The sequence below is a fragment of the Pipistrellus kuhlii genome, unplaced genomic scaffold (genome assembly GCF_014108245.1).
Source record: "Pipistrellus kuhlii isolate mPipKuh1 unplaced genomic scaffold, mPipKuh1.p scaffold_m20_p_21, whole genome shotgun sequence".
Taxonomy (NCBI): domain Eukaryota; kingdom Metazoa; phylum Chordata; class Mammalia; order Chiroptera; family Vespertilionidae; genus Pipistrellus; species Pipistrellus kuhlii.
In genome coordinates, this window is record NW_023425520.1 from 245,195 (window position 1) to 271,331 (window position 26,137).

The window sequence follows — 26,137 nt, forward strand, 5'->3', positions numbered from 1 at the left end:
GATAGGAATTTAGGGGGACACCATAGGAATTTAGGGTGCACATCAGTCTACACTGAGTGGCTATATTATTATGATCTCTGAATGCATAATAATCTGGCCACTCAATGTATCCTATATAATAAAGAGGTGATATGCAAATTGACTGTCATTCCAACACAAGATAGCCACCCCCATGTGGACACAAGATGGCCAGCAGGGGAGGGCAGTTGGGGGTGACCAGGCTGCAAGTGAGGGCAATTAGGGCCAATTGGGTGATTGATTTGGCAGAGGAGGGCAGTTAGGAGCAACCAGGCCTTGCAGAGGAGGGCAGTTGGGAGCGACCAGGCCTTCAGGGGAGGACAATTGCGGGGGAGACCAGGCCCGCAGGGGAGGGCAGTTGGGGAGGACCAGACCAGCAGAGGAGGACAGTTTGGGGTGAGAAGGCTGGCAGGGAAAGGCAGTTGGGGCAACCAGGCCTGCAGTGGAGGGCAGTTGGGGGGACCAGGTCTGCAGGGGAGGACAGTGGGGGCAACCAGGCTAGCAGGGGAGGACAGTTAGGGTTGACCAGGCCAGCAGGAGAGGGCAGTTAGGTGTTGATCAGGCTGACGGGGGTGGTTAGGGGGTGATCAGGCTGGCAGGCAGAAGTGATTAGGGCCAGTCAGGTAGGTAGGCAGGTGAGCTGTTGGGAGCCAGCAGTACTTGATTGTGAGAGGGATGTCCCTCGAGGGATCCCAGATTGGAGAGGGTGCAGGCTGGGCTGAGGGACAGCCCCACTCCCGTCCCATCCATGCACCGGGCGGGGTTTGGCCAGCCTGGCCAGGGGGAGGGGACATGGGCAGTTGGCCAGGTCGAGGGGACAATTTGCATATTAGCCTTTTATTATATAGGACAGTGGTCGGCAAACTGTGGCTTGTGAGCCACATGCAGCTCTTTGGTCCCTTGAGTGTTCGAACACCACTTCTTCAAAATAGACTTGCCCAGGCAGAAAACCGACTTCTATACATGGGCCACAAAGTTTCAACCGCACTATACATGTGCGCCACAGGTGGTATTTTGTGGAAGAGCCACACTCAAGGGGCCAAAGAGCTGCATGTGGCCCGTTAGCCGCGGTTTGCTGACCACTGATATAGGATATACACTGAGGGGCCAGATTTATGCATTCAGAGATCATCATAATCTGGCCACTCAGTGTATAGCAATTAGGGATCAGTCACAGGGCGAATGGCAGGTGTTGAATATCTACTTGGATTCTATTTTTATTTTAATAAGCTGCAGGGCAGGAGGCATTTAGGCTTTGGCCCTGGATACTTGGTGGGGCTTTCCCTCCTTCCACATTTCTGACGTTGCTGTGTTTCTCATCACCCTCACTCGGCATCCCAACTTGACAACTTCAGGTGGCGAGACCGGAAGGGTCACATGGTGTTGAGTTGGGACCATCTCCTAAAGGCTTGCCCAGGACCATTTCATTGACTAAGTCACATGACTGCCTAATTCTGGAGCTGGGGGACACTTAGCTCCTCCCTTGTACCTGGAAGGAAGAGAATCAGAAATCGTGGTGAAAATCATTTAGTAACCACTACCACGTCGCCCCTGCCCCCCTCAAAGAGAGTTTTGCCCTGGCTAACTTTCTGTAAAAAAAAAAGCCAGGTAGATTTTTTGGCATCATGGGCCATACAGTCTGTCCACACCACCCAACTCTGCTGATGTAACTGAACAGATGGAAATGGCTGCATTCCAATAAAACTTTATTTACACCAGGCTGAGGCTGAGAGGTGCAGGGCATAACTGACCCTTTCCCGTCTACATGCTAGAACAGCTTGCACCCTTCTGTCTCCTGTCTCCCAGTCTCCTGACAGCTGTCTGGCTCAGCCTCTGAGGAGGAGCCACTAAAAATATCTCTGCAGCACGGAAGCACCTGAGGGTGCTGGGCCTGCGCGGGAACAGATGTGTGCTCTTGGCCCCGGGCACCCACTGCGCCGCCTGCGAACCGGCAACCCCTCCCTGACACCCTACCCCTGAGCCGCCTGAGCCGAAACCACCTCCTGGGGATTTCTCATGTTGCTTCAACATCCAGACCCGCCTCCAGGCCTGTGCACTTCTGTGCACTTCCCGTGTCCTCTGCTTGGAATGCCACCATGCGCCAGTCCTCTTCAGCAGATGCTGCCCTCACAGGCCAAACAGTACTGAGAGGGGGAGCCAGGCATGAGACCACAACCCACAGGGCTGGGTGGAGGGGTGGCATGCTGTGCCCAGAGGGGGCCCCATGACACCCCCGGATACGGATGCAAAGGATCAAGCCACATTAGGGGAAACAAGCACGCCTGGGAGGGACCCGCAGAGGCAGAGGAACTGAGAGGAGACGTAAGGCTGAAGGCCCAGAACCGGGGGCCGCTGCTGTGGGCTGCAGCTGCCTGCACGCCTCACTGAGCAGGTGCAAGTTCCCCTTGGGCTGCGGGCGGGCCACGCTGGGAGCAGTGAGAAGACCGGGTCTGGGGCTCACAGATTTGGAGGCTCTGAGGAGGCGAGGGCGTGGGGCTGGGGTCCCAGGTCCCTGGTGGGGTGGGATTGAAGCACTTTTCTGGGAAGATGTGGGCTCTTGGGAGGCTGTGAGGGAGAAGGGAGGAGAGGATTCTCCAGGGAAAAGCAGCACAATAACCTCTCATCTTCCAATCCCCACCTGCTAGGGCCCTTCTTCCAGGAAGCCCTCTCTGCACACTCATCCCACCTCCACCTCCACCCCCAGCCCAGGCACTCCTCTGGCTCCACCTCGCCTACTCCTTTTTAAACACCACCCTGTCCACCCTCTGTGTTTCCTTCTAGTCGGTAGCCTGGATTGCTGCTGGGACAGGCGCCTGCCTACACACAGTATGTAGCTTTACCTGCCTGGCACGTAGGTGCTCAGGAAGTGCTGGTTATTTCCAGCCTGGCAGCACGGCTGGGTGACCTTGTGTACGTTACTTAACCTCTCTGGGCACCCCGCCCCCAGCTCAGAAATAAAAACATGGGCCTGTGAGCCTCCGGCAGAGGTGGTCTTGGGCTGTGTGGGTGTTGACTGGACCTGTTCTGCATCCTGTCCTTCTCATCGCCCCAGAATCTTCTGGAATCCAGGATCAGGGTGGGCAAGAGCTTTGCCTCTAGTGCACCTGGACCGAGTCAAGCTTCTGACGTGTCTTCACGCTGTGACTTCAGAGGGTATCCTCTTGCCCACAAGGTCTTGCCTGTAAAACAAGAGCTCTCCTCCTCTTCCCTACCTTGCCCCTGGCCCAGGCTTGAGGGAGGCGAGTGTGGGGAGTAGAATGCGGTTCAGACCCCACCTGACTGGTGTGGGTGGTGCCAGGGCCCCCAAGGAGCGCCCCACCATGGACGGAGGGGAGAGGGCTGAGGCGGACACAACACCCCAGTCGGTCCTGGAGTGGGAGGGGCTGTCACTCCCAGATAGGATTTGAGAGCTAAGGTACCAGCCAGATGTGGAGCTGGAGGAAGACAGAGGGAACAGCAGGAGCAAAGGTCCTGGGGTGGGGCTGCTTTTGTTCAGACTGCACAGAGGGGGCAGAGCTGGACTGCATGGGCAGGCAGGGCTATGGGGCGGGGCTGGATTGATTGAGGGTCCTGGGCAGTCAGGGGAGTTTTGGGGGCTGGAGAAGCAGGTAAAGAGTTTCTATTAAAAAACAAGTCCTAGCTGGTTTGGCTCAGTGGATAGAGCGTCAAGTCTGCAAGGTTCCAGGTTCATTTCTGGTCAAGGGCGCACGCCTGGGTTGCAGGCTTGATTCCAGGGGGAGGGGTGTGTGTGTGTATGTGTGTGTGTGCAGAAGGCAACCAGTGATTCTCATCATTGATGTTTCTATCTCTCCCTCTCCCTTCCTCTCTGAAATCCATAAAAATATATTTGAAACAAGACCCCGTGTGTTGGGGTTAACCTCCTGAAGTCACACTCTGCCCCTGGAAGAGAACGATGGAGCAAATGGAGGGTGGATGCGGGAGGCGGGTTTTTCACTGGAGACATCTACACGAACTCACGTTTATATAGATACCGGCAGTTACATATGGAAATATTTACAGATATGTGTACATACACGGGTCAGTATACACACATATATGTCCTTGCTCTGTCAGCTGAGAGGGCCTAGAAGCAGTGAGATCTCAGGAGCAGTGAGACGGTGCTGCCCAGGCTTGGCTCTAACAGCAATCTCCAGGGAGTCACCAAGGCTGCTCCCGGAGAAAAGGCTGACTCTCCGCCTGGGGCGGGAAACAGATGAGCTTGGCGCATCCTGTAGTGACAGGGTGAGGAAGGGCAGAGAGAAAAATACCAAGGATACATGCGACAGGGAGGTGAGCGCCAGCCGAACAAGCTCCCGTGGCCAAAGCTGGGACGGTTTGAGCCAGAAAATCAGTAAAGTTGCATTAGGTTATAACCCAGAGTGTAAGATAAATACCCGCGAGTCCATGGATACACTGCTTGAATAATTGAAGAGATACTAAAGGGGGAGGCGAGATGTTTCCCAAGCAGAGGAACCCCAAACGATGTATGCGGATGCCCTGCCCTCCAGGGGCAGCAGGCCTCCGCACCCTTAGGTGTGGGCTGGAATAATTACTTCCTCCCAGAGCATGCAGCGCCTACCAGGCAGGAGAGAGAAGCTTTGCAGAGGAGACACCTCCCAGGCCCCGCCTCCACGAGGTGGTTAGGGTCAGCATCACAGTGAAGTCACGTTGATGGCATGTGCCCTGGTCTCCATGTGATGAGACAAGCACTTCCTCTCTTCAAACCCATCACCCCAGTCCAGCCATGAAAAACCACAAATCCCAATGGTGGCAATCATATAGTAATACATATAAATATCAAATCAACATGTACACCTTAAATTTGCACACTATTATATGTCAAGTATATATCAATATATATTTTAATATGTTTTTATTGATTTTAGAGAGGGAGGAAAGGAGGGGGGGAGAGAGAAACATCAATGTAAGAGCAACATCCTTCTTACCAATGTAAGAGAACAATTACCTCTTGTATGCACCCTGACCAGAGGTCAAACCCACAGCCTGGACATGTGCCCTAACTGGGAATTGAACCAGCAGTTGGTACATGGGATGATGCTCAACCAACTGAACCACACCAGCCAGGGCCAATCCTATATAATAAAATCCTGATATGCAAATCGACCAAACAGCAGAATGACCAGCCAATATGATGCACACTGACCTCCAGGGGGCAAACACTCAGTGCAGGAGCTGTCCCCTGGTGGTCAGTGCACTCCCACAGGAGGAGAGTCGCTCAGCCAGAAGCCGGGCTCACAGCTGGCGAGTGCAGTGGTGGTGGTGGGAGCCTCACCCACCTCAGCAGCAGCGCTAAGGAGCAGCAAGCAGGTGAGTGGTAAGGAGCGAGGGGTCCCTGACTGTGAGAGGGGGGTCGGGCCTAAGCCAGCAGTCAGACTTCCCCAAGGGGTCCCAGGATGTGAGAGGGTGCAGGCCAGGCTGAGGGACCCCCCCCCAATGCACAAATTTCATGCATATATATATGCATGAAATATATATTTTTATATATATTTAATAAAAAATAAAATAAAAAATATATATAAATATATATATTTTATATATTTTTTCTTTCCCCCCATTAATTTTTAGAGAGTGGGAAGGAGGAAGGGAGATGGAGAGAGAGAGAGAGAGAGAGAGAGAGAGAGAGAGAGAGAGAGAGAGAAACTTCAATGTGAGAGACATTAATTTGGTTGCCTCCCGCACACGCCCTCTTATGTTTCCTGGGATTAAACTTGCAGTCCAGGTACTAAACATGAAACCCAGACACATGCCCTTGGCCAGGAATCAAGCCTGTGACCCTTCAATTTTTGGACCTATGCGCTAACCACGGAGAACACCAGCCAGGACCCACTATATATGTTTTAAAATCAAAACTCCTGGCCAGTTCTCAAAACTGTAAAGATCATCAAAGCCAAGAAAGTCTGAGACACTGTCTCAGCCCAGAGGAGCCTCAGGAGACGTGGCAACTAAACGTCACGTAGGATCCTGGGACGCAGAAGGACATCAGTGAGAACAGGGGATCGGGATGAGCCATTGGCTTCAGTTAACATCTCAGCATTGGCTCAGTGAGCGTAGCAAAGGTACTAAATTAATGTCAGATGCTAATGGTAGAGGGACCAGGTGTGGGATACACAGGAACTTTCTATACCATCTTCACAATAATACCGTAAATTGAAAACTGCTCAAAACTAAACATGTAATTAAAAAAAAAAAAAAGATAGTTGCTATGGGGAACAGAGGTTGTCTGAGGCAGGGGTGGAGGCAACAAGAGGCCCACGTAGAAACGGTCACCCTAACCGGTTTGGCTCAGTGGATAGAGATGGTCTATGGACTGAAAGGTCCCAGGTTCGATTCCGGTCAAGGGCATGTACCTTGGTTGGGGGCACATCCCCAGTAGGGAGTGTGCAGGAGGCAGCTGATGGATGTTTCTCTCTCATCGATGTTTCTAACTCTCTCTCCTTCTCCCTTCCTCTGTAAAATATCAATAAAATATATTTTAAAAAAGAAAGAAAGAAAGAAAGAAAGAAAGAAAGAAAGAAAGAAAGAAAGAAAGAAAGAAAGAAAGAAAGAAAGAAAGAAACAGAGGCAGCATCCAGCCTGGAGAATACTGGGCCTGGACCAGGACCACTTCGGGGTACAGGAAAAGGGGCAAATCCAGTGTTTCAGAGACACAGGCCGGCGGGACCAATATGGATGACGAAGGGAGAAGACTCTCAGGGACTCCCAGGCCCCTGGGGCTGGTGGAGGACCAGGCTGGATTGGTACCAGGTTGTGGTGAGGCGGCGGGGTGGGGCGGATGCCCATCCATGAGCATCCTACCCAGACCAGTAGGGTATTGGAGTGGAGGGCTGAGTGGGGCACAGGAGGCACTCAGTCTCATTTTCGGAGGGCAGGAGCCTTTCAGATCTGTGACATGATGACAGCATTCTTGGGGATAGTTTTCCCCACCCCTGGGGCCCATCCAGGGCCATCCCTCCTCATGAGGATCAACAATGCCCCCCTCACAGGCTGGTGGGGGGCGTCACATGAGCCCTGCTCAGTGCCTGGCACACAGTGGGCGCTCAAGCAAATGGGTCGTCCCTTCCCCCTCCCACCGGGTCTCGGATGCAGCGACGACGACGCCTGTGGCTTTAAATTATGCAGATGACCTGCAGGTGGAGGGAGGTGGGAGGGAGTAAGAGGAGCCGGACTCATCCAATCAGCGCGCTGGCTGGCCGGGTTGGGTGCCCACATGGCCCAATGAGAGCCCGCTCTGCCTCCGGGCGCTGCCGCGGCCTCGGGGTGCTCTCCTGGCCACGCCCCGGGGGCGGAGCCACCCGCGACCCGGCTGCTGCGGCGCGGAGGGAGGGGCGGGGCGGCTCGGGTGTCAGAGACGGAGCCGCAGGTGGCGGCGGGCGCGAGGCTCAGCCCGAGCTCGGAGGGGAGGTGAGTGGATTCCCACCGATGCCCCGGCCCGTGCGGCCCCGGAGTGCTCGCATCGCGCCCCGCAGTGCTGGGGGCCACGCGGGAACCGGGTGGGGGCAAAGGTGCAGCGGGACGTGGAGGGATGGCGAACAGGGATGGGGGGGTGGGGGCTGCAGCGGGGGGCGCCCCTGCCTCCCCCAGGGGTTAATCAGGGGTCCGCGGAGGGAGGCATAGACCCCTATCCTAATGCCCTGTCTCCTGGCTGAGAAGCGGGGCGCACAGGGGAGCACCTATGATGCGAGACCCCTCCTCAATCCCTTTATTCTAAGCCTGCGTCTGGGTCTAGGTCCTGGGGCTGCAAAGATGGGGGCACCGCCCCCCCGCTCCCCCTCCAGCCTGGGACCCAGGGTAGATGAAGTGGAAGCCACCCCCAATTTCCCTCTCCCCAGCTGGGACCTGCAGACCCTCTGGGGACCGAGATAAGAAACCTCCTTCCCTTTTTCTCCTCTGGGAATTCTCGATCCAGTCCTAGTGGAACTGGGGGTCCTCCCGGCCCCTCGTGTGGCCTGTGCTGGAGCAGCCCCCTATCCCAAGGGCGGGGTGGGGACCTTTCATCGGCATCCTCCCCATGGACCCCAAGGTTGGAATTCTGGGGCGGGGGTTAGTGTGGGGGCCTGGCCTGGGCGGGCAGGCCAGGCCGGGAAGGGCGGGGAGTAGACGTGGGAGTGGTCCCTGCCTCGGTGGGGGCTGGGCAGCGAGCATCTGTTCCTGGTGTTAAAATAAATCGAGGTAAATTGGGATCTTGCTAGAGGCTGGCTGTGAGTGGGGTGTGGAGGAGGGGTGGGTGGCCCCTCCATCTGCCTCGGATCTCAGGAGTCGTCTGCCCGAGTCGCACGCAGTGGGGACCAGGAGGCGGCTGTGGACGGACCTGTCTCTGGTGACCTTGGCCAAGTGGCAGCCCTTCCCTGAGCCCCAGTTTTCTCCTTTGGGGAGGGACTGGGGGCTTCGGAGCCTGTATTCTGCAAATTCTGAAGCACCCCGCCCCCCATCTCTTGCCAGATCTTGATCCCACCCTTTCCCTTAAGCTGTGATTTGGGAGTGAGAGAGCAATGGGTTTGAAGACACACATAGCCCCGCCCCTGGCATGCCTTGCTGGCCTCTGAGCCTCAGTTTACCGCACTGCAAAATGGGTTGATGGCCACACTGTGGCATTGCTGGAAGGGCCTCTCTGCCACACAGTCCATTGTATCACCAGGCCCCAATCACTGGCACCGGAGCTCCAACACCCAGATTTCACCGGCAGGACCGCCCAGGGCACACCCTGACCCACATACCGTCACCCACACCAGGGGCAAGGCAGTGCCCGGGCAGGATCCTGGGCAGGAGGCAGTGCCGGGCCTGCCCGTCCCCTTTCCCTGGAAGCTCTGTCTCGGGAGCGGACGTAGGGGTGAGCACTGGGCCGGGAGTCTGATGGCCCCAGGTTCACATCCAGTTCTTCCGAACATGGCGTTGGCCCCCTGCACCTTGGTGTGTGTTTCTGTGAAATGGGCCGAATCCCTCTCGGGAGATCAAAGGAGCCTGTGGGAGGATGGGAGTGCTGTAAATATAGACACGGTCATTATAATGCTAATTGCAATATCGCTGCTCATAAATGGGTCACAGAGGACCGGGCGTGGGGAGAAGAGAAGGGTGTCGCCTGCTATGTCTCCAGCCTGGGCTCCCGTAGAGCTGGGTGCTCAGTAGTGTTTGCCCCAAAAGGTGATTGATGGGGGGTAGGGCATCCATGGGGAGGACTGAAAAAGTCCTCTGTGTGCTCAGGTGCTCAATGGCCCAATCGCTGTTAATGTGGGGCCCGTGCCTCAGTTTCCCCACGCTGGGTGATGGCCCAGGTGAGACACTGTCTCTGAGTGCGATTGTGGGCATCAAGCCGGAGCGTGTTCATGGCCACTCTGGTGCTGAGCCTGCAGGGGGGGAGCCCGGGACAGCTGGCCACCGACATAGCGTGGCCGAGAGGCTGGACACCGAAAAGGAGAGAAAGCCCCTCGCCTGGCCCGCCCTCCTGTGCGCAGACGAATGGAGGAGGAGCGAAATGCCACATCCTGTGTCACAAAGCCCGGGGAACCCAGCGCGGTCAGGGGCGTCCCAAGGTCGCCCCGCCGGAGGCCAGGAGCCGGCGTCTGACCTTCTTTGCTGACCGGGCTCCTGGCCGGGGCTGGGCTCACCCTGGCAGGCGCAGAGCCTCGGGTTTGGGGGAGCTGGTGCTGGGGAGGCAGGTTCAGCTCCAGGAGGTGCCAGGGCTCCTGTCAGACGTCCCCAGGGAGGACTCTGCTCCCGGCTTCTGGCAGCCAGGTGATGGGGGGCATCCTGGTCAGCTGACAGCCCGCTGTTTGACCTTGGGTGAGTCCCTGTCTGTCTCTGGGCTCCGCACGGGCCTTACAGAGGCCGGGAGACCGGGGTCGCAGCAGGTCCGGCTACGCCATCCGGTGCAGTGACCACCGTGTCTCTGGTGTAATTCTTTTAGGGATCCCTGAAGATGTTTTAACTTCTCTTAAAATCAGAAGGGAGCCAAGACCGGTTTTGCTCAGTGGATAGAGCATCGGGCTGCAGACTGAAGGGTCCCGGGTTCGATTCCGGTCAAGGGCATATACATTGGTGGGTGCCCATCCCTGGTGGGGAGGGTGCAGGAGGCAGCTGGTCGATCATTCTCCTTCATCGATCTTTCTGGCTCTCTATCTGTCTCCCTTCCTCTCTGTAAAAAAACAATAAAATATATATATTTTTTAAAACTCAGAAGGGGGAAAGATGAGTTGTGGAATCAAAGAAAACGTTGAAATACATGATATTAATATATTTGTCTTTATGCCAGTGTAGCTGTAAACTATAGTATACATTATTTTCTTGCTTAAATTTTTTTTTTTTTTTTTTTTTTTTTTTTTTTAATTTCAGAGAGGAAGGGAAAGGGAGAGAGAGATAGAAACATCAATGATGAGTGATCATCATTGATCGGCCGCCTCCTGTGTGTGCCCTGACCGGGAATCGAACCATGATCGCCTGGTTCCTAGGTGGATGCTCACCCACGGAGCCACGCTGACTGGGCTAAGTTGTTTTCTGAATGGAGCATGGGGCCCTGGAAGGCAAAATAGCCTCAAGCCAGTGAACGTCCTGATGAGACCCTGGGCGGAGTCTCACTCAGCACAGCCATCCATTAGCTGTGCACGTTTGTTTGGACATGGCCCCCCCGCTCTGAGCCTCAGTTTCTCCGCCTACGAGCGGGCATCCTTGGCCCCCTCGGGATGGCGAGCTTCGGCGTGCTGAGCCCAGGGTTGGCACTCGGTTTGTGGGTTCCATTATTTCACGGTTGTCGAGACGACGATTTGGTGGGTGGTAGGGCTGCGGGTCCCGGGGCCTCAGTGTACCCGGCTGTGGCCTGCTCCAGCGCAGAGGTCCCAGGGTGCCGCGCCGGGAGGGGAGGGTGAGGCGGCCGTTGGGCGGTGGCGGGGCGGGTGTGCTTCCTGTCGCCCACACCGCGGCCTCGGCTGGCGGAAGTGGCAGGGGCTGCGTGTGTCTGTGCCTGCCCCGCCGGACGGAGCCCAGCCCCGCTTACTGCGCCGTTTGGTGAGTTGGGGCCCTGCTGGGGGGGCCCCATGGCCCCGCTCTGCCCCCCTCGGGAGCAGGAAGCGCACCCCCTGCCCCTGGGTTCCAGAAACAGCAGGTGTCACTTCCTGGGCCTGGCCAAGCCCGCGGGCTGCCTCCTATGGCCGTGCTGAGCCGTGTGGCGGGTCGCCAGGCCGTGGAGCGGCCGTGGAGGCCCGGAGCCACCAGGACGGCTCTGAGCGGAGTCCGTCGGCAGCCAGGCCGCGGGCCGGGGACAGTGACCGCTCTGGGCGTCCGTGTCCTCGGCTGTCCCGTTGGGGCTGCTCCCTGGTGTGGCTGTGACGGTTCAGTGACCGGGACCCTGTGAGGAGCTGAGCACCGCGCCCACGCACACGGGCATCGTTGCCCAGGGGCGGCGGGGGAGGAATCTGGTCCGGGCTGTGGAGACAGGATCGCGATGTTTGGTTTCGGTGGAACGTGGGCCTGGTGGCTCCCGGGATCCTCTGACACGGCACTCACCGGAGTCTCTGTCCGTGCCGTCCTGCATGGCAGCTGCCAGCTGAGCCCGGGAAGCAAGGCTGGCACAGATGAGGGGATTCATCTAAATGTTACTTAGTGTAAAGTTAAGTGACCAGCCCTGGCCAGTGTGCTCAGTGGTTAGAGCGGAGGCCTGCACACCCAAGGGCCTTGGGTTTGATCCTGGTCAAGAGCATAGACCTGGGTTGTAGGTTCTGTCCCAGCCCCCATTGGGGCACCTGCTAGAGGCAACCAATTCCTCGGGTAAGGATTAACAACAACAACAACAACAACAACGAAAGTAAAAGTAAGTGGCTACAGCCCTGGCAGGTATGGCTCAGTTGCTTAAGGCAGTGGTCGGCAAACTCTAGTCAACAGAGCCAAATACCAACAGCACAACGATTTCTTTTGAGAGCCAAATTTTTAAAACTTAAACTTCTTCTAATGCCACTTCTTCAAAATAGACTCGCCCAGGCTGTGGTCTTTTGTGGAAGAGCCACACTCAAGGGGCCAAAGGGCCACCTGGGGCTCTCGAGCCGCAGTCTGCCGACCACGGGGTTAGACCAAAGGGTCGTAAGTTTGATTCCCGGTCAGGGCACATAATGCACGGGAGGCAACGGGTCGATGTTTCTCTCTCACATCGGTGTTTCGCTCTCTCCCCTCTCCATTCCTCTCTCTCTCTAGAATCAATGAAAAACACACCCTCTGGTAAGGATTAAAAACAAAAAATAAAAAGCTGCCGCGCGAGCTAGTGGTTCCTATGCCGGTCAGCCTAGCTCTAAGGGATTCAGAGATGCTCAGAGTCTGGCTCATGGCCGGAAACGAAGAAATGAGACAAGGCGTTTCCTTTTGGGGATGTCAGGCTCGTGTGGCAGGCTGGGCTCCTCAGGGGCTGCACTGGCCGCGGAAGTTTCTCACGAGCCCCAGCACCACCAGGGTGAATGCTGGGAATATTTGTTGAATCAACGTGTGTGTGTGGGTGTGGGTGTGTGTGTGTGGGTGGGTGTGCCCAGACTCCTATTCATGCTTTAAAACCCAGCACGTGCCCGGCTGATGTGACTCAGTGGTTGCGCATTGACCTATAAATCAGGAGGTCATAGTTGGATTCTGGTCAAGGGCCTCTGCCCTGGTGGCCGGCTTGGTCCCCAGGAAGGGGCGCAGGAGGCAGTCAACGAACGATGCTCGCTCATCATCGTTTCTCTCTCTCTCTCCCTCTCCCTTCCTCTCTGAAATAAATAAAAATACATATGTTTTAGAAAACCCGACAGCCATGCCTCCCTCGTTCAGTGCAGGCTTTCCCAGTTCTGGTTCCTCCCTTTGGCCCAGCCCGGGCCCTGCAGGACCAGGGTGTCTGTATCCAGGTCTGGTCCCCTAGCCCCGGGGGCTCCTCAGGGTGCCGGCCCAGGGCTGAATCACCTCCCCGATCCTGGTGTCGTCCTGGCCCTGTGGGCACACGGTGGGCGCTGGGTGAAGGCAGGGACTGGGGCTGGATTAGAATGGATCTAGTTAGACTCACTTCCCAGATTAGGTAAGCGGGGGGTCAGCCATGGGCAGCCCTGCCTGAGGTCCTCACTCGGTCCCTTCCTGGTGAGGCCTGGGGGTCTGAGCGCGGCCGCCAGCCCTGCCCGCTGCCACGGTGCGTCCCGGCCTCCAGCTGCCGCCGAGCTGCCTTCGGAGTCATGAATGATGAATGGGGCCCGCGGCTCCAGTGACAAGCCCGGCCTCGAGAACATGCCAAGGACACCCAGTGTCCCTCCGTCGCCAGGTGGCCTGACCCACCACTCCCTCTTCGGGGAGTCCTGCCCCCACCCCAGCAGGACTCCATCTAGGCATTCTCTCTTGTTCTGCAGATGGGGAAACTGAGGCACAGAGCCGGACAGTGACTCAGATACCAGGTGAACACCAGCCCCCGGGGGCAGGGTGAGGACCCATGGAGGCACCAGTAGCACCTGGGTGAGGGGCGAGCTCCCCGATCCAGGAGCGTGCATGACGGGGGGACTGTTGTGGAGGGGGTACAGGAGGCCCCCAAGGGGCCCACACACCCATGTGGCTAGTCGCAGCCCCCGTGTCCCTTTCTCACCAAACCCTTTTCCGCCAGGAGCTGCCGGGGGTGGATTGGAGTACTCGGGCCCGGACTCAGCTGGCTCAGAGTGCAAACCTGCCGTCCGTTCCTGAGTGTGCGACCTGGGCAAGTGGTTTCCCCTCAGGGATGGGGCCCCGCTTTCCCATCTATACAGTGACCAAAAGCCCAGCCAGTGTGGCCCAGTGGTTGAGCATAGACCCAGGAACCAAGAGTTCACTGGTTCAATTCCAAGTCAGGCCACAGGTCCAGGTTGTGGACTCCATCTCCGGTAGGGGTGCATGCAGGAGGCAGCTGATCAATGGTGTTCCTCTGATCGAGATTTCTCTTTCTCTCTAAAATCTATTTAAAAATAAAAAATAAGCCGAAACCGGTTTGGCTCAGTGGAGAGAGCATTGGTCTGCGGTCTGAAAGTTCCCAGGTTCGATTCCGGGCAAGGCCATGTACCTTGGTTGCAGGCACATCCCCGGTGGAGGGTGTGCAGGAGGCAGCTGGTCGATGGTTCTCTCTCATCGATGTTTCTAGCTCTATATCACTCTCCCTTCCTCTCTGTAAAAAAAAAAAAAAAAAAAAAAAAAAAAAAAAAAAAAAAAAAAAAAAAAGATCAATAAAATATACTTTAAAAAATAATACATAAATAAAAATAAAAAATAAGTAAAATGGCCAAGAACTTTTCTCCCCAGTCTAGGGCTCATCCAATAACCTTCTCAGCAGTGAACTCCTATTTGTGCTCAAGAACCCCAGTTACCTTGCCCCTTCCTTTAGTCTAGGCTCTCCTAGCCCCTAGCCCTCTGTCTAACCCCACAGAACGTGGGGCATCTGCATCCACTTTGTCCTCCAGACTGGGGCTCCTTGGCCCAGGACTGAGTCATCTCAGGAGCCCTGCACGCTCCCAGCTTTGGGTGCCTCCGCTGTCTTCTCTCTCTCTCTCTCTCTCTCTCTCTCTCTCTCTCTCTCTCTCTCTCTCTCGTCCGCAGAGAGGGCAAACAGTCCCCTCCTTGGGCCCAAGACAGCCATGACGTTGCACCTCACACTTGCCTCTCTCCTCAGACAGGCACTAGGCAGGAGTCTGCAGGGGTCTCCACAGAAGGCACCAGGATGTCGTATTTTGGGGAGCATTTCTGGGTAAGTAAGACCCACTCTTGGTTTGGTGGGTGCTCCAAAAAGGGCTTTTATGGGGGTGGGGGGGACCTGGCAGCTTGTGGGCAGAATGTGGGCAAGTGGAGGGTCTGTAAGGAATGGAAGTTAAAGGGACAGGCAGGCTGGGCTTCCGTCTACACCCCAGCCCAGATGGGCCTTGTGACCTTGGACCAGCGCAGCGTGAACAACAAACTGGGGCTCAGAGTAGGGCTCTTTCACCTGAGGGTGCCCAGTGAGAAAGTGCAGGGTCAGGGCTCAAACCCAGGGCCAGCAGAACTCCCAGGATCCAGCATTATTCCAGCGAGAGGATTTCCCTCTTTCCCATCCTGGAGAACTGGGAGTTGGGGGGAGGGCAGTTCATGGCTTGACCCCTAGGGGCCGCCTCACTCGTTTGCCCTCCAAGCCAGGGACTGTGCCCCAAGGGGGCCACCTGAGATGGGCTTGTTTTCATTTATTCATTCGTTCACACTCTCCATCCCAGCCACCAACACTGCACACCCAGCCAATTCGGGGCAATGCTTCCCCCAAGAGACTCCACCCCAGCTCTGACCCCAAGGAGCCCCCAGCCTGGAGGGTAGGGAGTGAGCCTGACTCTCCCAGCCCTAGCGTACCTCGGAGGCAGCCAGAGGAGGAGCCAGGACACAGAGCCATGGTTGCTGTGTGAAGGCTGAGATTGTCCAGGCACTCCAGGCACGGGAACAGCCTGGACAGGAGCCCAGAGGTGTGACACTGGCTGGTGAGGAGAGGGCACGGGGCTCCTCCTGCAGGGCCAGGCTAGTGGGGAGCCACAGAGGATGCATGAACAGGAGAGTCTAGGAAGGACCAGGGCCCAAAGCCCCTTCCCCAGTTGCTAGCCCTGAGCCAGCAGAGAGGAAGTCTGTTGCTAGGCAACTGGTTGCCCCTAGCAACTGGCCCTGCTCCCTTCCTTTCTCCCTCCTGGGTTGGGGCTCTTCTTACTGGCCTTGCTTTCTTAAAGGGGCCACACCCCCTGGCCACCTGTGGGGACCTGACCTATGCCCCTTCCCAAAGGTCAGGCTCCAGATTTGCCTCTGAATAGAATAGCTGTGTGACCCCCCCAGAGGCTGCCTCTCTCTCTGAGACTCTGTGTCAGGGTATTGCCCGGTTGAGGATCAGTCATGCTGCCCACGCTTTGGAATCCTGACAACGGCACCTACATTTATTTAAAATTTATTTTTAATTGCACGAGGCACACAGGCTCACTGGAGAGCATCCAGATCAGCAAAGAGAAAATAGAAGCCACCTCCGTCCCCTCCCCAGACACCAGAAGACAGTCCAGTGCACAGGGAATGAGACTTCGGGTCTGAGATTGGAACTGGGCGCGGCTGGGAGTTCTTGGAGAGGTGACTTGGCCTCTCGAAGCTTCAGTTTCCCAAACTTAGGAAGGGGGATAAAATCCCCCCCTTCCCTGGGGCGCAGGACATGCTTCTGAGATGTCTGTTTTGTTTAATTTAATTGTTTGTGTTGGGGGCTCTTTGCTGGATGACACTGGGGCCCTGGCTGGCCTGAAGGAGGTGCCAGTCCAGGGGGAGATGGATCCAGACAGGGCTGCTCTAGCCCTACTGGGCCAGAGCAGGACTGGAGGCCTAGAGAGCACTCGGGAGCCATGGAGGGAGTGTGAGCAGGAGAGGGACACGAGTAAGCTGTGTTAGGAATACCCTCTGAGACAGCCCCTCCTCGGACCCTCGGCTGCCAGCCCAGCCCGAGGGAGGCGGACACTGCTGGGGGCTTTGCCAGGCCTGGGAAAGGGGCCAGCAGTTGGCTCCGCGTCAGCCCCAGATGCTGGCCTGGCCAGCGGTGCCTGGTGCAGCCTCACCCGAGGATCCCCTGGCCAGTGCTGGGGGGGCTGTCTGGGCTGTTTGCTGAGCACCCCTCCCGTGCAGGGAGCCCTGTGTCAGCTCCAGACCAGCCTCAGGTCACCGAAGCTCTCGCGGGTAGGTGCTGTCATTGTCCCCATTTGTCAGATGAGGAAACTGAGGCCCAGGGAGGGGAAGTCACTGGCCCAACGTGGGTCAGTGCCTAAAAGGAGGATTGGACTCTTGAACCTTGAAAGGATAACCATAGATGTGGAAGGAGAAGAAACGGATTCCTGGGGAGCTGGAGGGATCCACCATGAACCCCAGGGAAGCGAGAGTTTGAGGGGGGTCTGAGAAGGTTCTGGAAGGTGGGAGGTCTGGCAGGGACCCTGGAGAGGGGGAAGTATTGGGTGGGAAGGAAGATATGTAGGCTGGTCGCGGGCGGTGGAGCTGAGGGCGAGGCTGAGAGCGAGCTGAGAGGTGAGTCTGGAAAGGCAGGTCCAGGCCACGGGCTTTGGACACAGCAGCTAGGGGGTCACAGGGGGCCCCCACTGAGTCTAGAATGAGCAGCGACTGAGATTTGGGCTCGAGCCTGTCCTGGTTCTGCCCCAGGCTTGGCTTTAGTGTCTCCATTTGTGCCCAAGAGGGATCCTCGGATGGTGGCTTCTGGCCTTCAGGGGTCCAGGTAACGAGGAAGGTGAACCCCACAAACTGGAGGAGGAGGGAGGGGCAAATGCCACCAAAGGGGTTGCTTGGGGATCGGCGTTGGCAGCGGGTCCCTCCAGGAGTCTCCTCTCTCCATCGGGATAAAAAGGCCCATTTGGTGCTAACGTGTCTCCAGTTCCCTTGGACCCCGCTGACCTCCCATGTTTACGAACGGCTCCATGTTCAGACACGATGCACCTACATGTGCATAAAAACATAGCTGCTGCCTTATTCTCTCCCCCGTTCCCTTCCTGATGGCATGGGGTCCTGGTTGTCCACTTAAAATAGTGGTAAAATGCTGAAACCGATTTGGCTCAGTGGATAGAGCGTCGGCCTGCGGACTGAAAGGTCCCGGGTTCGATTCCGCTCAAGGGCATGTACCTTGGATGCGGGCACATCCCCGGTAGGGGGTGTGCAAGAGGCAGATGGTAGATGTTTTTCTCTCTCATCGATGTTTCTAGCTCTCTATCCCCCTCTCTTCTTCTCTGTAAAAAAAAAATCAAAAAAATATATTTTATTTTTTTTAAATTAAGAATAGTGGTAGAAGTTGCCCTTTTAAATAAAAATGTGTTTGGGGGAAAAAAAAAAAAGAAGAAAAAAAAACATGAGCAAGCTGGAACTGGTTTGGCTCAGTGGACAGAGCGTCAGCCTGCGGACTGAAAGGTACCAGGTTCGATTCCGGTCTAGGGCATGTACCTTGGTTGTAGGCACATCCCCAGTAGGGGTTGTGCAGGAGGCAGCTGATGGATGATTCTTTCTCATCGATGTTTCTAACTCTATCCATCTCTCTTCCTCTCTGTAAAAAATCAATAAAAAAAAAAAAAATATATATATATATATATATATATATATATATATATATATATATATATTTTTTAAAGAAGAAACATGAGCAAAATTAAATCAAGCATGAACGAATGCCTCCAATTAGCAAAACCTGGGGCTTCTTGGGTGCTGGGGACCCTGTCGTCTTGGTGTTTATCGTCCTCAATGAGAGGTGATGACTCCCTGCCCCCATCTTACTGCGGGTTCCCTGCAGAGGGACAGTGATTTTCCGGGCCGCCCAGCCCAGCCCTGGCCATCCCCGTTGTGGTGACCCCAGGACTTGGGTGAAAGGGGTTTTGTTCAACGCAGGCACCTGGGGGGGGGGGGGCGCTCTGTTCCCACCAGCACCCGGTGACTGAGGAATAGCTCTAGGTTCTGCTAATTCGGGGCATTGGATGGTTTGCTTTCATGTTGCTCATTTGTTCACTTATTTAACAAACCCCAGTGCCCTGCCGGGTTAGGCCTGCTCCCTGGGAGTGGGGAAGGCCTACCCTGGCAGGCAGACATCCCAGGAGGGTTCATGGACCACAAGAGGGCGCAGGCCAAACTGAGGGACGCCCCCCTCCAGTGCACGAATTCTGTGCACCAGGCCTCTAGTAGAAATAGAGAGAGACAACTAGTGAATGTATCTTTTTCAACTATAGGACACAAGTCCCCAGCTTCTCTCTGTTTAGGCCAATTTAAGGCCCATGCACCAATGCGTGGGGGGGGGGGGGGGGGGGGCGGGGCGCGTTAGGGGGATGAACCAATCCCTGGAGCCAAGGGGATGGGCTTCTGCGGGTTGGGTTCTCTGTTGAAGCCCCAGTGGCTGGACAGCACTGACTTTTTTCTGCATCCTTTCCTCAGTCTCCACTTCCGTTCTCTTGCAGGGCGAGAAGAACCACGGCTTCGAGGTTCTGTACCACAGCATGAAGCAGGGGCCCATCTCCACCAAGGAGCTGGCGGAATTCATCCGGGAGAGGTGAGCTTCCCACGCCCACCCCCCTGCTACACGGCAGTGCCCCACGTCAGCCCAGCCTCGCCTACCATCCGGTCTCACAGCCCCGCCCCTCCCCGCCCCCTCAGGTCCAGACCCCGTGGGCTCCAGGGTCCACATGTGCTGGAAGACCCTCGAGACTAGTCTTCTCAACGCCCTCAGCCCCACGATCTCCAGTAAACATCCTTCCCCAGGTCTCTCACGCCTCCTGAAGACATATGACCTACCTCAGTGGTCAGCAAACTGTGGCTCTCGAGCCACATGCACGGTGGCCCCTTGTGTGTGGCTCTTCCACAGAATACCACGTGCAGGCGTGCACGTTCAGCGCGATTGAAACTTCCCAGGCGTCGGTTTTCGGCTCTCAAAAGAAATTTCAATGGTTGTACTGTTGATATTTGGCTCTGTTGACTAATGAGTTTGCCGACCACTGACCTACCTCAAGGGGAATTTGAAAACCCAATCTTGTGCCCTAAGCATGATAAAAGAAAACGCGTGTGATAAAATAGTCCACACTTCAGCATGTAAGTGTTCAGCTGTTCCTATCCCAGAAAACACAGTAAAATCAGATTGCAAAGCAGCTCCCTGGTCCCTCAGTAGTGAGGGCCTGTGACGTCCGGGAGAGAGTTCAAAGGATGAGAACTGAGTATTTCTCTTTATGGCTGGCAAGTGGCACTTGCCATGCAGTTCAGAGGCTACTCCTTCTTTTGTGGGTCTTCCCCCGTGTGGTGCTCCGAGGGTGCCTCTCCAAGAAGATGCCCCCGTGGGCAATTGTTCTTTGTTTTGTTTTGTTTTTTTAAATATATATTTTATTCATTTTTTTACAGAGAGGAAGAGAGAGGAATAGAGAGTTAGAAACATCGATGAGAGAGAATCATCGATCAGCTGCCTCCTGCACACCACACTGGGGATGTGCCCGCAACATGTCCTTGACCGGAATCGAACCTGGGACCTTTCAGTCCGCAGGCTGACGCTCTATCCACTGAGCAAAACCGGATTCAGCAGGCAATTGGTTTTAACTGGGCTCGTTGCTGCCCCAAACAAAGTGAAGGCTCTATTCGTCCAGATGAAAATGAGCGTGGAGATGAGGTGTCTGTCCAAAGGAAAGGAAGAGATTTGAGTTTGCCTGCTGCAGTTAAATGAGAAAAACAATCTAAACTTTAATGGTTTTTCTCATTTATATTATAAAGCATTTGCAGTAAGTGCTCAAAGATTTTTGACCTACTGTTGCTACTGCTACTACTACTATTGTTGTAAAATGTATTATTTAAGGAAAAAAACCTCTCCCATGAATTTCCTGGTTCTGTCCTCACTGAGAGCCACCGCTCCGATGTTTGGGGTGGGAAAACGGAGTCTCAGGGGGGCGGGGTATCTCCCGGAAGTGCCCAGAACCTCCCCCAGCCTTTTCCTGTCCTCCCATCCAGGGCCACGATCGAGGAGACTTACTCAAAAGCCATGGCGAAACTTTCCAAGCTGGCCAGCAACGGGACCCCCGTGGGGTGAGTGGGCCGTGGCGGGGGAGGGGTCCCCAAGGTTGTGGGGTCCTGGGGGAGCCTCCCCTTGGGTGCACATCTTCTCACAGGTGTGCTGTGTGGGACAGGGAGTCCTCCCCCACCGATAGACAGAGGAAGGAGTGCCATCCATTCATTCAGTATCTCATTCACTCATTTAACACATACTTGCTGTGCACCTTCTGTGTGCCAGGCGCTGTTCCAGGCTCTAGCCACCCCTCGGCCACCGAGATGGATAAAACCCTCAGTTACCTTCAGGCTAAATTCATGCCAGGCACATCCAGGATGTGTGATGAGTCACACGTTAGCTACAGACACGAGCAGGTCCTTCCCCGGCGCTGAGAGGGCTGGGGAGGCCGTGACATAATCGTGGGAGAGGTTGGGCACCTCCTCCGGGGTGGCCTCCGGTTCTGTGAGCTGAGACCTTAGTCACGGGGAGGAGTCAGCCCTGGGAGGGTGGGGGGGACAGAGACCCCGGCTGGCACTCGGCCAGGGTGGAGGCGCTGATGCAGCCACACTGTCTGTCTGAGGAGGAGCAAGGAGGCGGGTGTGCTGCAGGGCCTGGGGGGGCGGGGGAGGAGATGGCGGGTTAGACACACAGGTGGCTTTTAAACAAGGATGCGAGGTGGTTTGCAAAGTTCCCTGTGGCTGCTGTGGGGCAAAAGTTCTGCCAGGGGCAGACATGGCGGCGGAGGGAGGGAAGGCAGGGGGAGCTGGGTTGGGGGGGAGGGGAGGCGGCGGGGTTCTGTGAGGTAGGGAGGCCCCGTGAACTTGGTTGGGGCCGGTTGGGTCTTAGCTGCCTTTGGATATCGGGCGGGGCCTCGAGTGAGGACTCTGGGCCTCCGGACCTGAATTTCAATTCCAGCTCTGATGGTCATTCGCTGAGCCTCCCATGCCTCAGTTTCCCCATCTGTCACGAGCCTGCCTTATAGGGTTGCAGTGGGGATTAAATGAGTCAGTATGTGTTGATGCTTAGCAGGGCCTGGCACACAGGAGGTCTGAGGGGCCCAGGGGTGCAGGGCTTGCCGGGCCCTGGTGTGACCGGTCCTGCCGTCCCAGGACCTTTGCCCCTCTCTGGGAAGTGTTCCGCGTCTCCTCGGACAAGCTGGCGCTCTGCCACCTGGAGCTGACCCGGAAGCTGCAGGACCTCATCAAGGACGTGCTCCGCTACAGCGAGGAGCAGCTCAAGATGCACAAGAAGGTGTGTGCCCGGGGGCACTGCCCGGGGGATTGGGCTGGGCAGGGAGGGGCACGGCTGAAAGGAGCCCAGGCCTTCTGAGGTCTACAAGCCTCCAGCCTCCAAGTGTGCCTCGGAGGATTCTGGTAATTCTGAAATTTCGAACCCAGAACCCTGCAGGCCAGGGAACGGTCAGACATTTCAGACTCAAAATCCTCGAGCAGAGTCTGCGCTCTGCAGCCTGGGGGCCCGGTCCAGCCGCCCCTGGTTCTGTCCCGCCCACCAGCTCAGAACGGTTATCACATCTTTAAAAGGTGGTGGTGGGAGCCGGAGAGGAAGAATACTTTGAAACTTGAACATGAAATGACACTGAGTGTCAGTGCCAGAACACACCCAGGCCCGCGTGTGTACAACAGTCTGTGACTTTTTCTGAGCTGAGAGTCCATGACAGACAAACCCCTGAACTGCCTGTCCCTTCACTCAGAGAGATTGCTAACCTCTCATCCAGGCGGCCAGAACCCACAGAGGTTATTATCCGACGTGTCTAGACGCTTTCAAACCTAGAATCTTGGAAGCGTCAAGCCTTAGACTCTCAGGATCCCAAAATAGTAGCATCTGATAATCCCTAGGTGCTTGGCATTGACTGGCCCACATCTGCGTCTTTAACTCTGTTAAAAGGGGAGGTGGCAGTGGTACTCAATGCTGTGTACTTATAAATGGTTAATACAGTAAATTTTACGTTATGTGTATTTTACCACAATTTCTTACAAATGGGGACAAGGAAGTTCCCTATGGGCTGGTGTGGGACATTTGGGAATGGACTATGATGTGGAACCATCAGTGGGATACACAGCACACAGACTGCTGCAATCTGTCATTAAAAAATGGGTGGAGCCGAAACCAGTTTGGCTCAGTGGATAGAGCGTCGGTCTGTGGACTGAAAAATCCTGGGTTCGATTCTGGTCAAGGGCATGTACATTGGTTGCGGGCTCATCCCCAGTGGAGGTTGTACAGGAGGCAGCTGATCAATGACTCTCTCATTGATGTTTCTAGCTCTCTACCCCTCTTCCTTTCACTCTGTAAAAAATCAATAATATATATATATATTTTTTTTTAAAAATGGGTGGAAACAAGCATACTTACCTGTCCACGTGCTGATGAATTCTAGAGATCTATGGTCTCAATAATGGGGAACCCCTGGCAGAGGCCTGGGAGGCTGGCCATCAGGAAATGGAAGGTCTTTTGTTTTATTGTTGATTTTTATTTTTTTAAAATATATATTTTATTTGATTGATTTCAGAGAGGAAGGAAGAGGGAGTTTGAGACAGGAGCATCAGTGATGAGAGAGAATTATAGATCTCTCCCGCTGCCTCCTGGAGGCCCCACATTGGGGATGGAGCCTGTAACCCGGGTGTGTCCCTGACCCGGAATTGAACCCTGACCTCCTGGTTCATAGGTCAATGCTCAACCACTGAGCCACACGAGTCAGGATATTATTGATTTTTTTAGTGACAGAGTAGAAAGGAGAGAGGGAGAAGAAGAAGAAGAAGAAGAAGAAGAAGAAGAAGAAGAAGAAGAAGAAGAAGAAGAAGAAGAAGGAGGAGGAAGAGGAGGAGGAAGAGGAGGAGGAGGAGGAGGAGGAGGAGGAGGAGGAGGAGGAGGAGGAGAGAAAGAGAGAGATCAAGATCGTTTTGTTTTCCACTGATTTATATATTGTGTGGTCAAACCCACAACCTTGCTGTATCACCAACTGAGCTATTCAGCCAGGGCAGGGTATAGGAGATTTTAGGGAGCTCACCCCTTAAAAACTTTTTGAATGATGTGTAAATATTACCTATTCTAAACGTTAAAATTTTTTATATTAAAATAATACTCAGAGAACCCCACCATGTTTGGGAAGCTGGGAGCTTCACGGGCTACAGCTGAGGTCTGCTCGGGTCCTGCACCCACGGGTGTCGGGTGGCACCCATGCTCCCCCTTCCCCTCCCTCGCAGCTGAAAGAGGAAGCAGGGGGCACGCTGGACGCTGTGCAGGTCCTCGCAGGCGTCAGCCAGCTCCTGCCCAAGGCCCGGGAGCACTACCTGAGCCGGTGCATGGACCAGGAGCGGCTGCGGCGGGAGAGCACCAGCCAGAAGGAGATGGACAAGGTGAGCCACACCGGCCCACGCCCGTCCGCGGGGCCAGGCGTCTGCCCAGGCCGGGGGGGGGGGGGGGGGGGAGCGAGAACACGTCACAGAGCTGTAGTTACTGAACCTGGGGGTGCTCACCAGACCCCGGGCACCCCGAGAAGTCTACCTGCAGGGGGAGCGGTGGGCAGGCTCCCTGAGGGACCTCACCCAGCCCCGTCCCTGCTCTGGGCCTCCCAGGCGGAGACCAAGACCAAGAAGGCGGCCGAGAGCCTGCGTCGCTCCGTGGAGAAGTACAACTCGGCCCGCGCGGACTTCGAGCAGAAGATGCTGGACTCGGCTCTGGTAAGAACCGGAGGTCTGTACCTCAGAGACCCACCCCCGCCCTGGGCCTCGGACCAGAACCTCCCGCACCCTCATCTCCCAGGAGCCCGGGTACAGGGAGAGGCCATCAAATTCTGCAGCCAGTTAGCTGTTATTATCGTTGCTGACGTTAGTATCATTTCAAAAGTCAAACACTTTTTATTCTATTTGTGAATCCTCACCCGAGGATGTTTTTCATCGATTTTTAGGGAGAGCGGAGGGGAGGGGCAGAGAGAGAGAGAGAGACATAGATATGAAAGCTACACGTCGATGGTTGCCCCTATGTGTGCCCCGACAAGGGCCGGGGATCGAGTCTGCAACCGAAGGAGGTGCCCTTGACAAGAACCCAGGACCCTTCCGTGCAAGGGCTGATGGTCTATCCGCTGAGCCAAACCGGCTTGGGCCCAAATCATTTTTGTGCCTTGGTTTCCCTGCCTGTAAAACAGGAACAGGAATAGTACCGGCCTCATAGAGCTGTTGTGAAGATTAAATGAGTCGCTATATGTGCAGTTTCCAGAGCAGTACCAGGTGCATAGAAACCACTCGATGAGGTGTCATCTTTGTTTATATTATTGTTGACTAGAGGCCCGGTGCATGAAAATTCACACCCTGGAGGGCTCCCTCAACCTGGCCTGTGCCCTCTGGCAGTCCAGGACGCCCCGGGCGATGTCCACCCGACGGCTTAGGCCTGGCCCTGCGTCCCCACCACCTGGGTGGTCATGATGCGACCTGTCCCTGCCGGCTCACTAGCCAGGTGCCACCTGCCTGGAGGCCATGTTTATAACCCTCACACGAAGGGAGGTGGGCCAGATGTCCGGCTGGTCCATTGTCCTCACAGATGGGAGGCAAATGGTAATCTCAGGGATAGAGTGCGTGCAGCCGGCAGAGGGGCGTGAACGGCGGGCCTAAGCTGCAGTGGGACATCCTTAGCGCTGCCGAGGGGGCGGGGCGGCTCCCTCCACCGCCGCTGCCCTCGCGCCAGCCTGGCCTGTGGCTGAGCAGAGCTCCCCGGTGGGAGCTCACTGACCACCAGGAGCCGCTCCTCATTGAGGGTCTGCCCTCTGGTGGTCAGCGCGCTGCATAGCACCCGGTCATTCCTCAGTTAGGGTCAATTTGCATATTACCCTTTTATTATATAGGATAAGTGTGTGTGTGTGTGTGTATGTGTGTGTTGTTGTTGTTGTTGTTGTTTTTAAACAAGATAGGGCAGGATTTAGACTAGGGGTGTCGAACTCAATCAGAGAAGGGGCCAAAATCTAAAATCCAGCCTAAATCGCGGGCCGAATGGTTTACTGAACAGTCATAAACTGTCATTGTGATGGAAACGCAGCGGAGTGCAGTGATGACAGCGCGGTGCGGGCCACATTGCAAGGCCTGGCGGGACGGATTTGGCCCGCGGGCCTTGTGTTTGACACATGTGATTTAGACTCTAAAAGTCTCCTGACATTTCATAGTGTCTGAAAGGCCCCGGTTCTAGTCCAGCCTCCATTTCTCACCAGATACATCACTGTTTACAAGCTACTGCACCTCTCTGGGTCTCTGTCCACCCAAATGCATGAGAAGCAGATTGGAATCTCAGGATTAGGAATCAGATTCCCGCCCCCCCCTCGATTTTGCAAGTGACAGAGAATTACAAAGGATAGAGACCTGCATTCGATCTGACAAAGGAAGTTTGTCGGCTCACAGGAGGGAAAGCTGGAGGGAGGGCTCCAGGCTCGGCTGGACCCAGTGCTCCAAGGGTGCTGGCAGGAAGTCGTGCCTCTGCCCTTTTCAAGCCTGTTTTTCTCTCTGGGGCTTCATTCTCAAGCAAACACGCCCGTGTGTGTGTGTGTGTGTGTGTGTTGTGTGTGTGTGTGTGTGTGTTGTGTGTGTGATGTGTATGTGTGTGTATGTG

At 55.5% G+C, this 26,137-nt stretch overlaps 1 protein-coding gene across 1 annotated transcript in view; it reads left to right on the top strand.

The window, feature by feature from the left end:
- Window positions 1–7,380: 7,380 nt before the first annotated feature.
- The window catches only part of FCHO1 (FCH and mu domain containing endocytic adaptor 1), a 31,346-nt gene continuing 12,589 nt past the window's right edge, over window positions 7,381–26,137 (top strand). Inside the window, exons 1-9 of the mRNA XM_045585806.1 lie at window positions 7,381–7,440; window positions 13,380–13,424; window positions 13,628–13,717; window positions 14,660–14,734; window positions 18,963–19,054; window positions 20,491–20,565; window positions 21,637–21,778; window positions 23,749–23,901; window positions 24,121–24,225. Coding sequence (XP_045441762.1) covers window positions 14,708–14,734; window positions 18,963–19,054; window positions 20,491–20,565; window positions 21,637–21,778; window positions 23,749–23,901; window positions 24,121–24,225 — 594 coding nt within the window. The 5' untranslated portion in view covers window positions 7,381–7,440; window positions 13,380–13,424; window positions 13,628–13,717; window positions 14,660–14,707. The remainder of the gene's footprint in view (window positions 7,441–13,379; window positions 13,425–13,627; window positions 13,718–14,659; window positions 14,735–18,962; window positions 19,055–20,490; window positions 20,566–21,636; window positions 21,779–23,748; window positions 23,902–24,120; window positions 24,226–26,137) is intronic.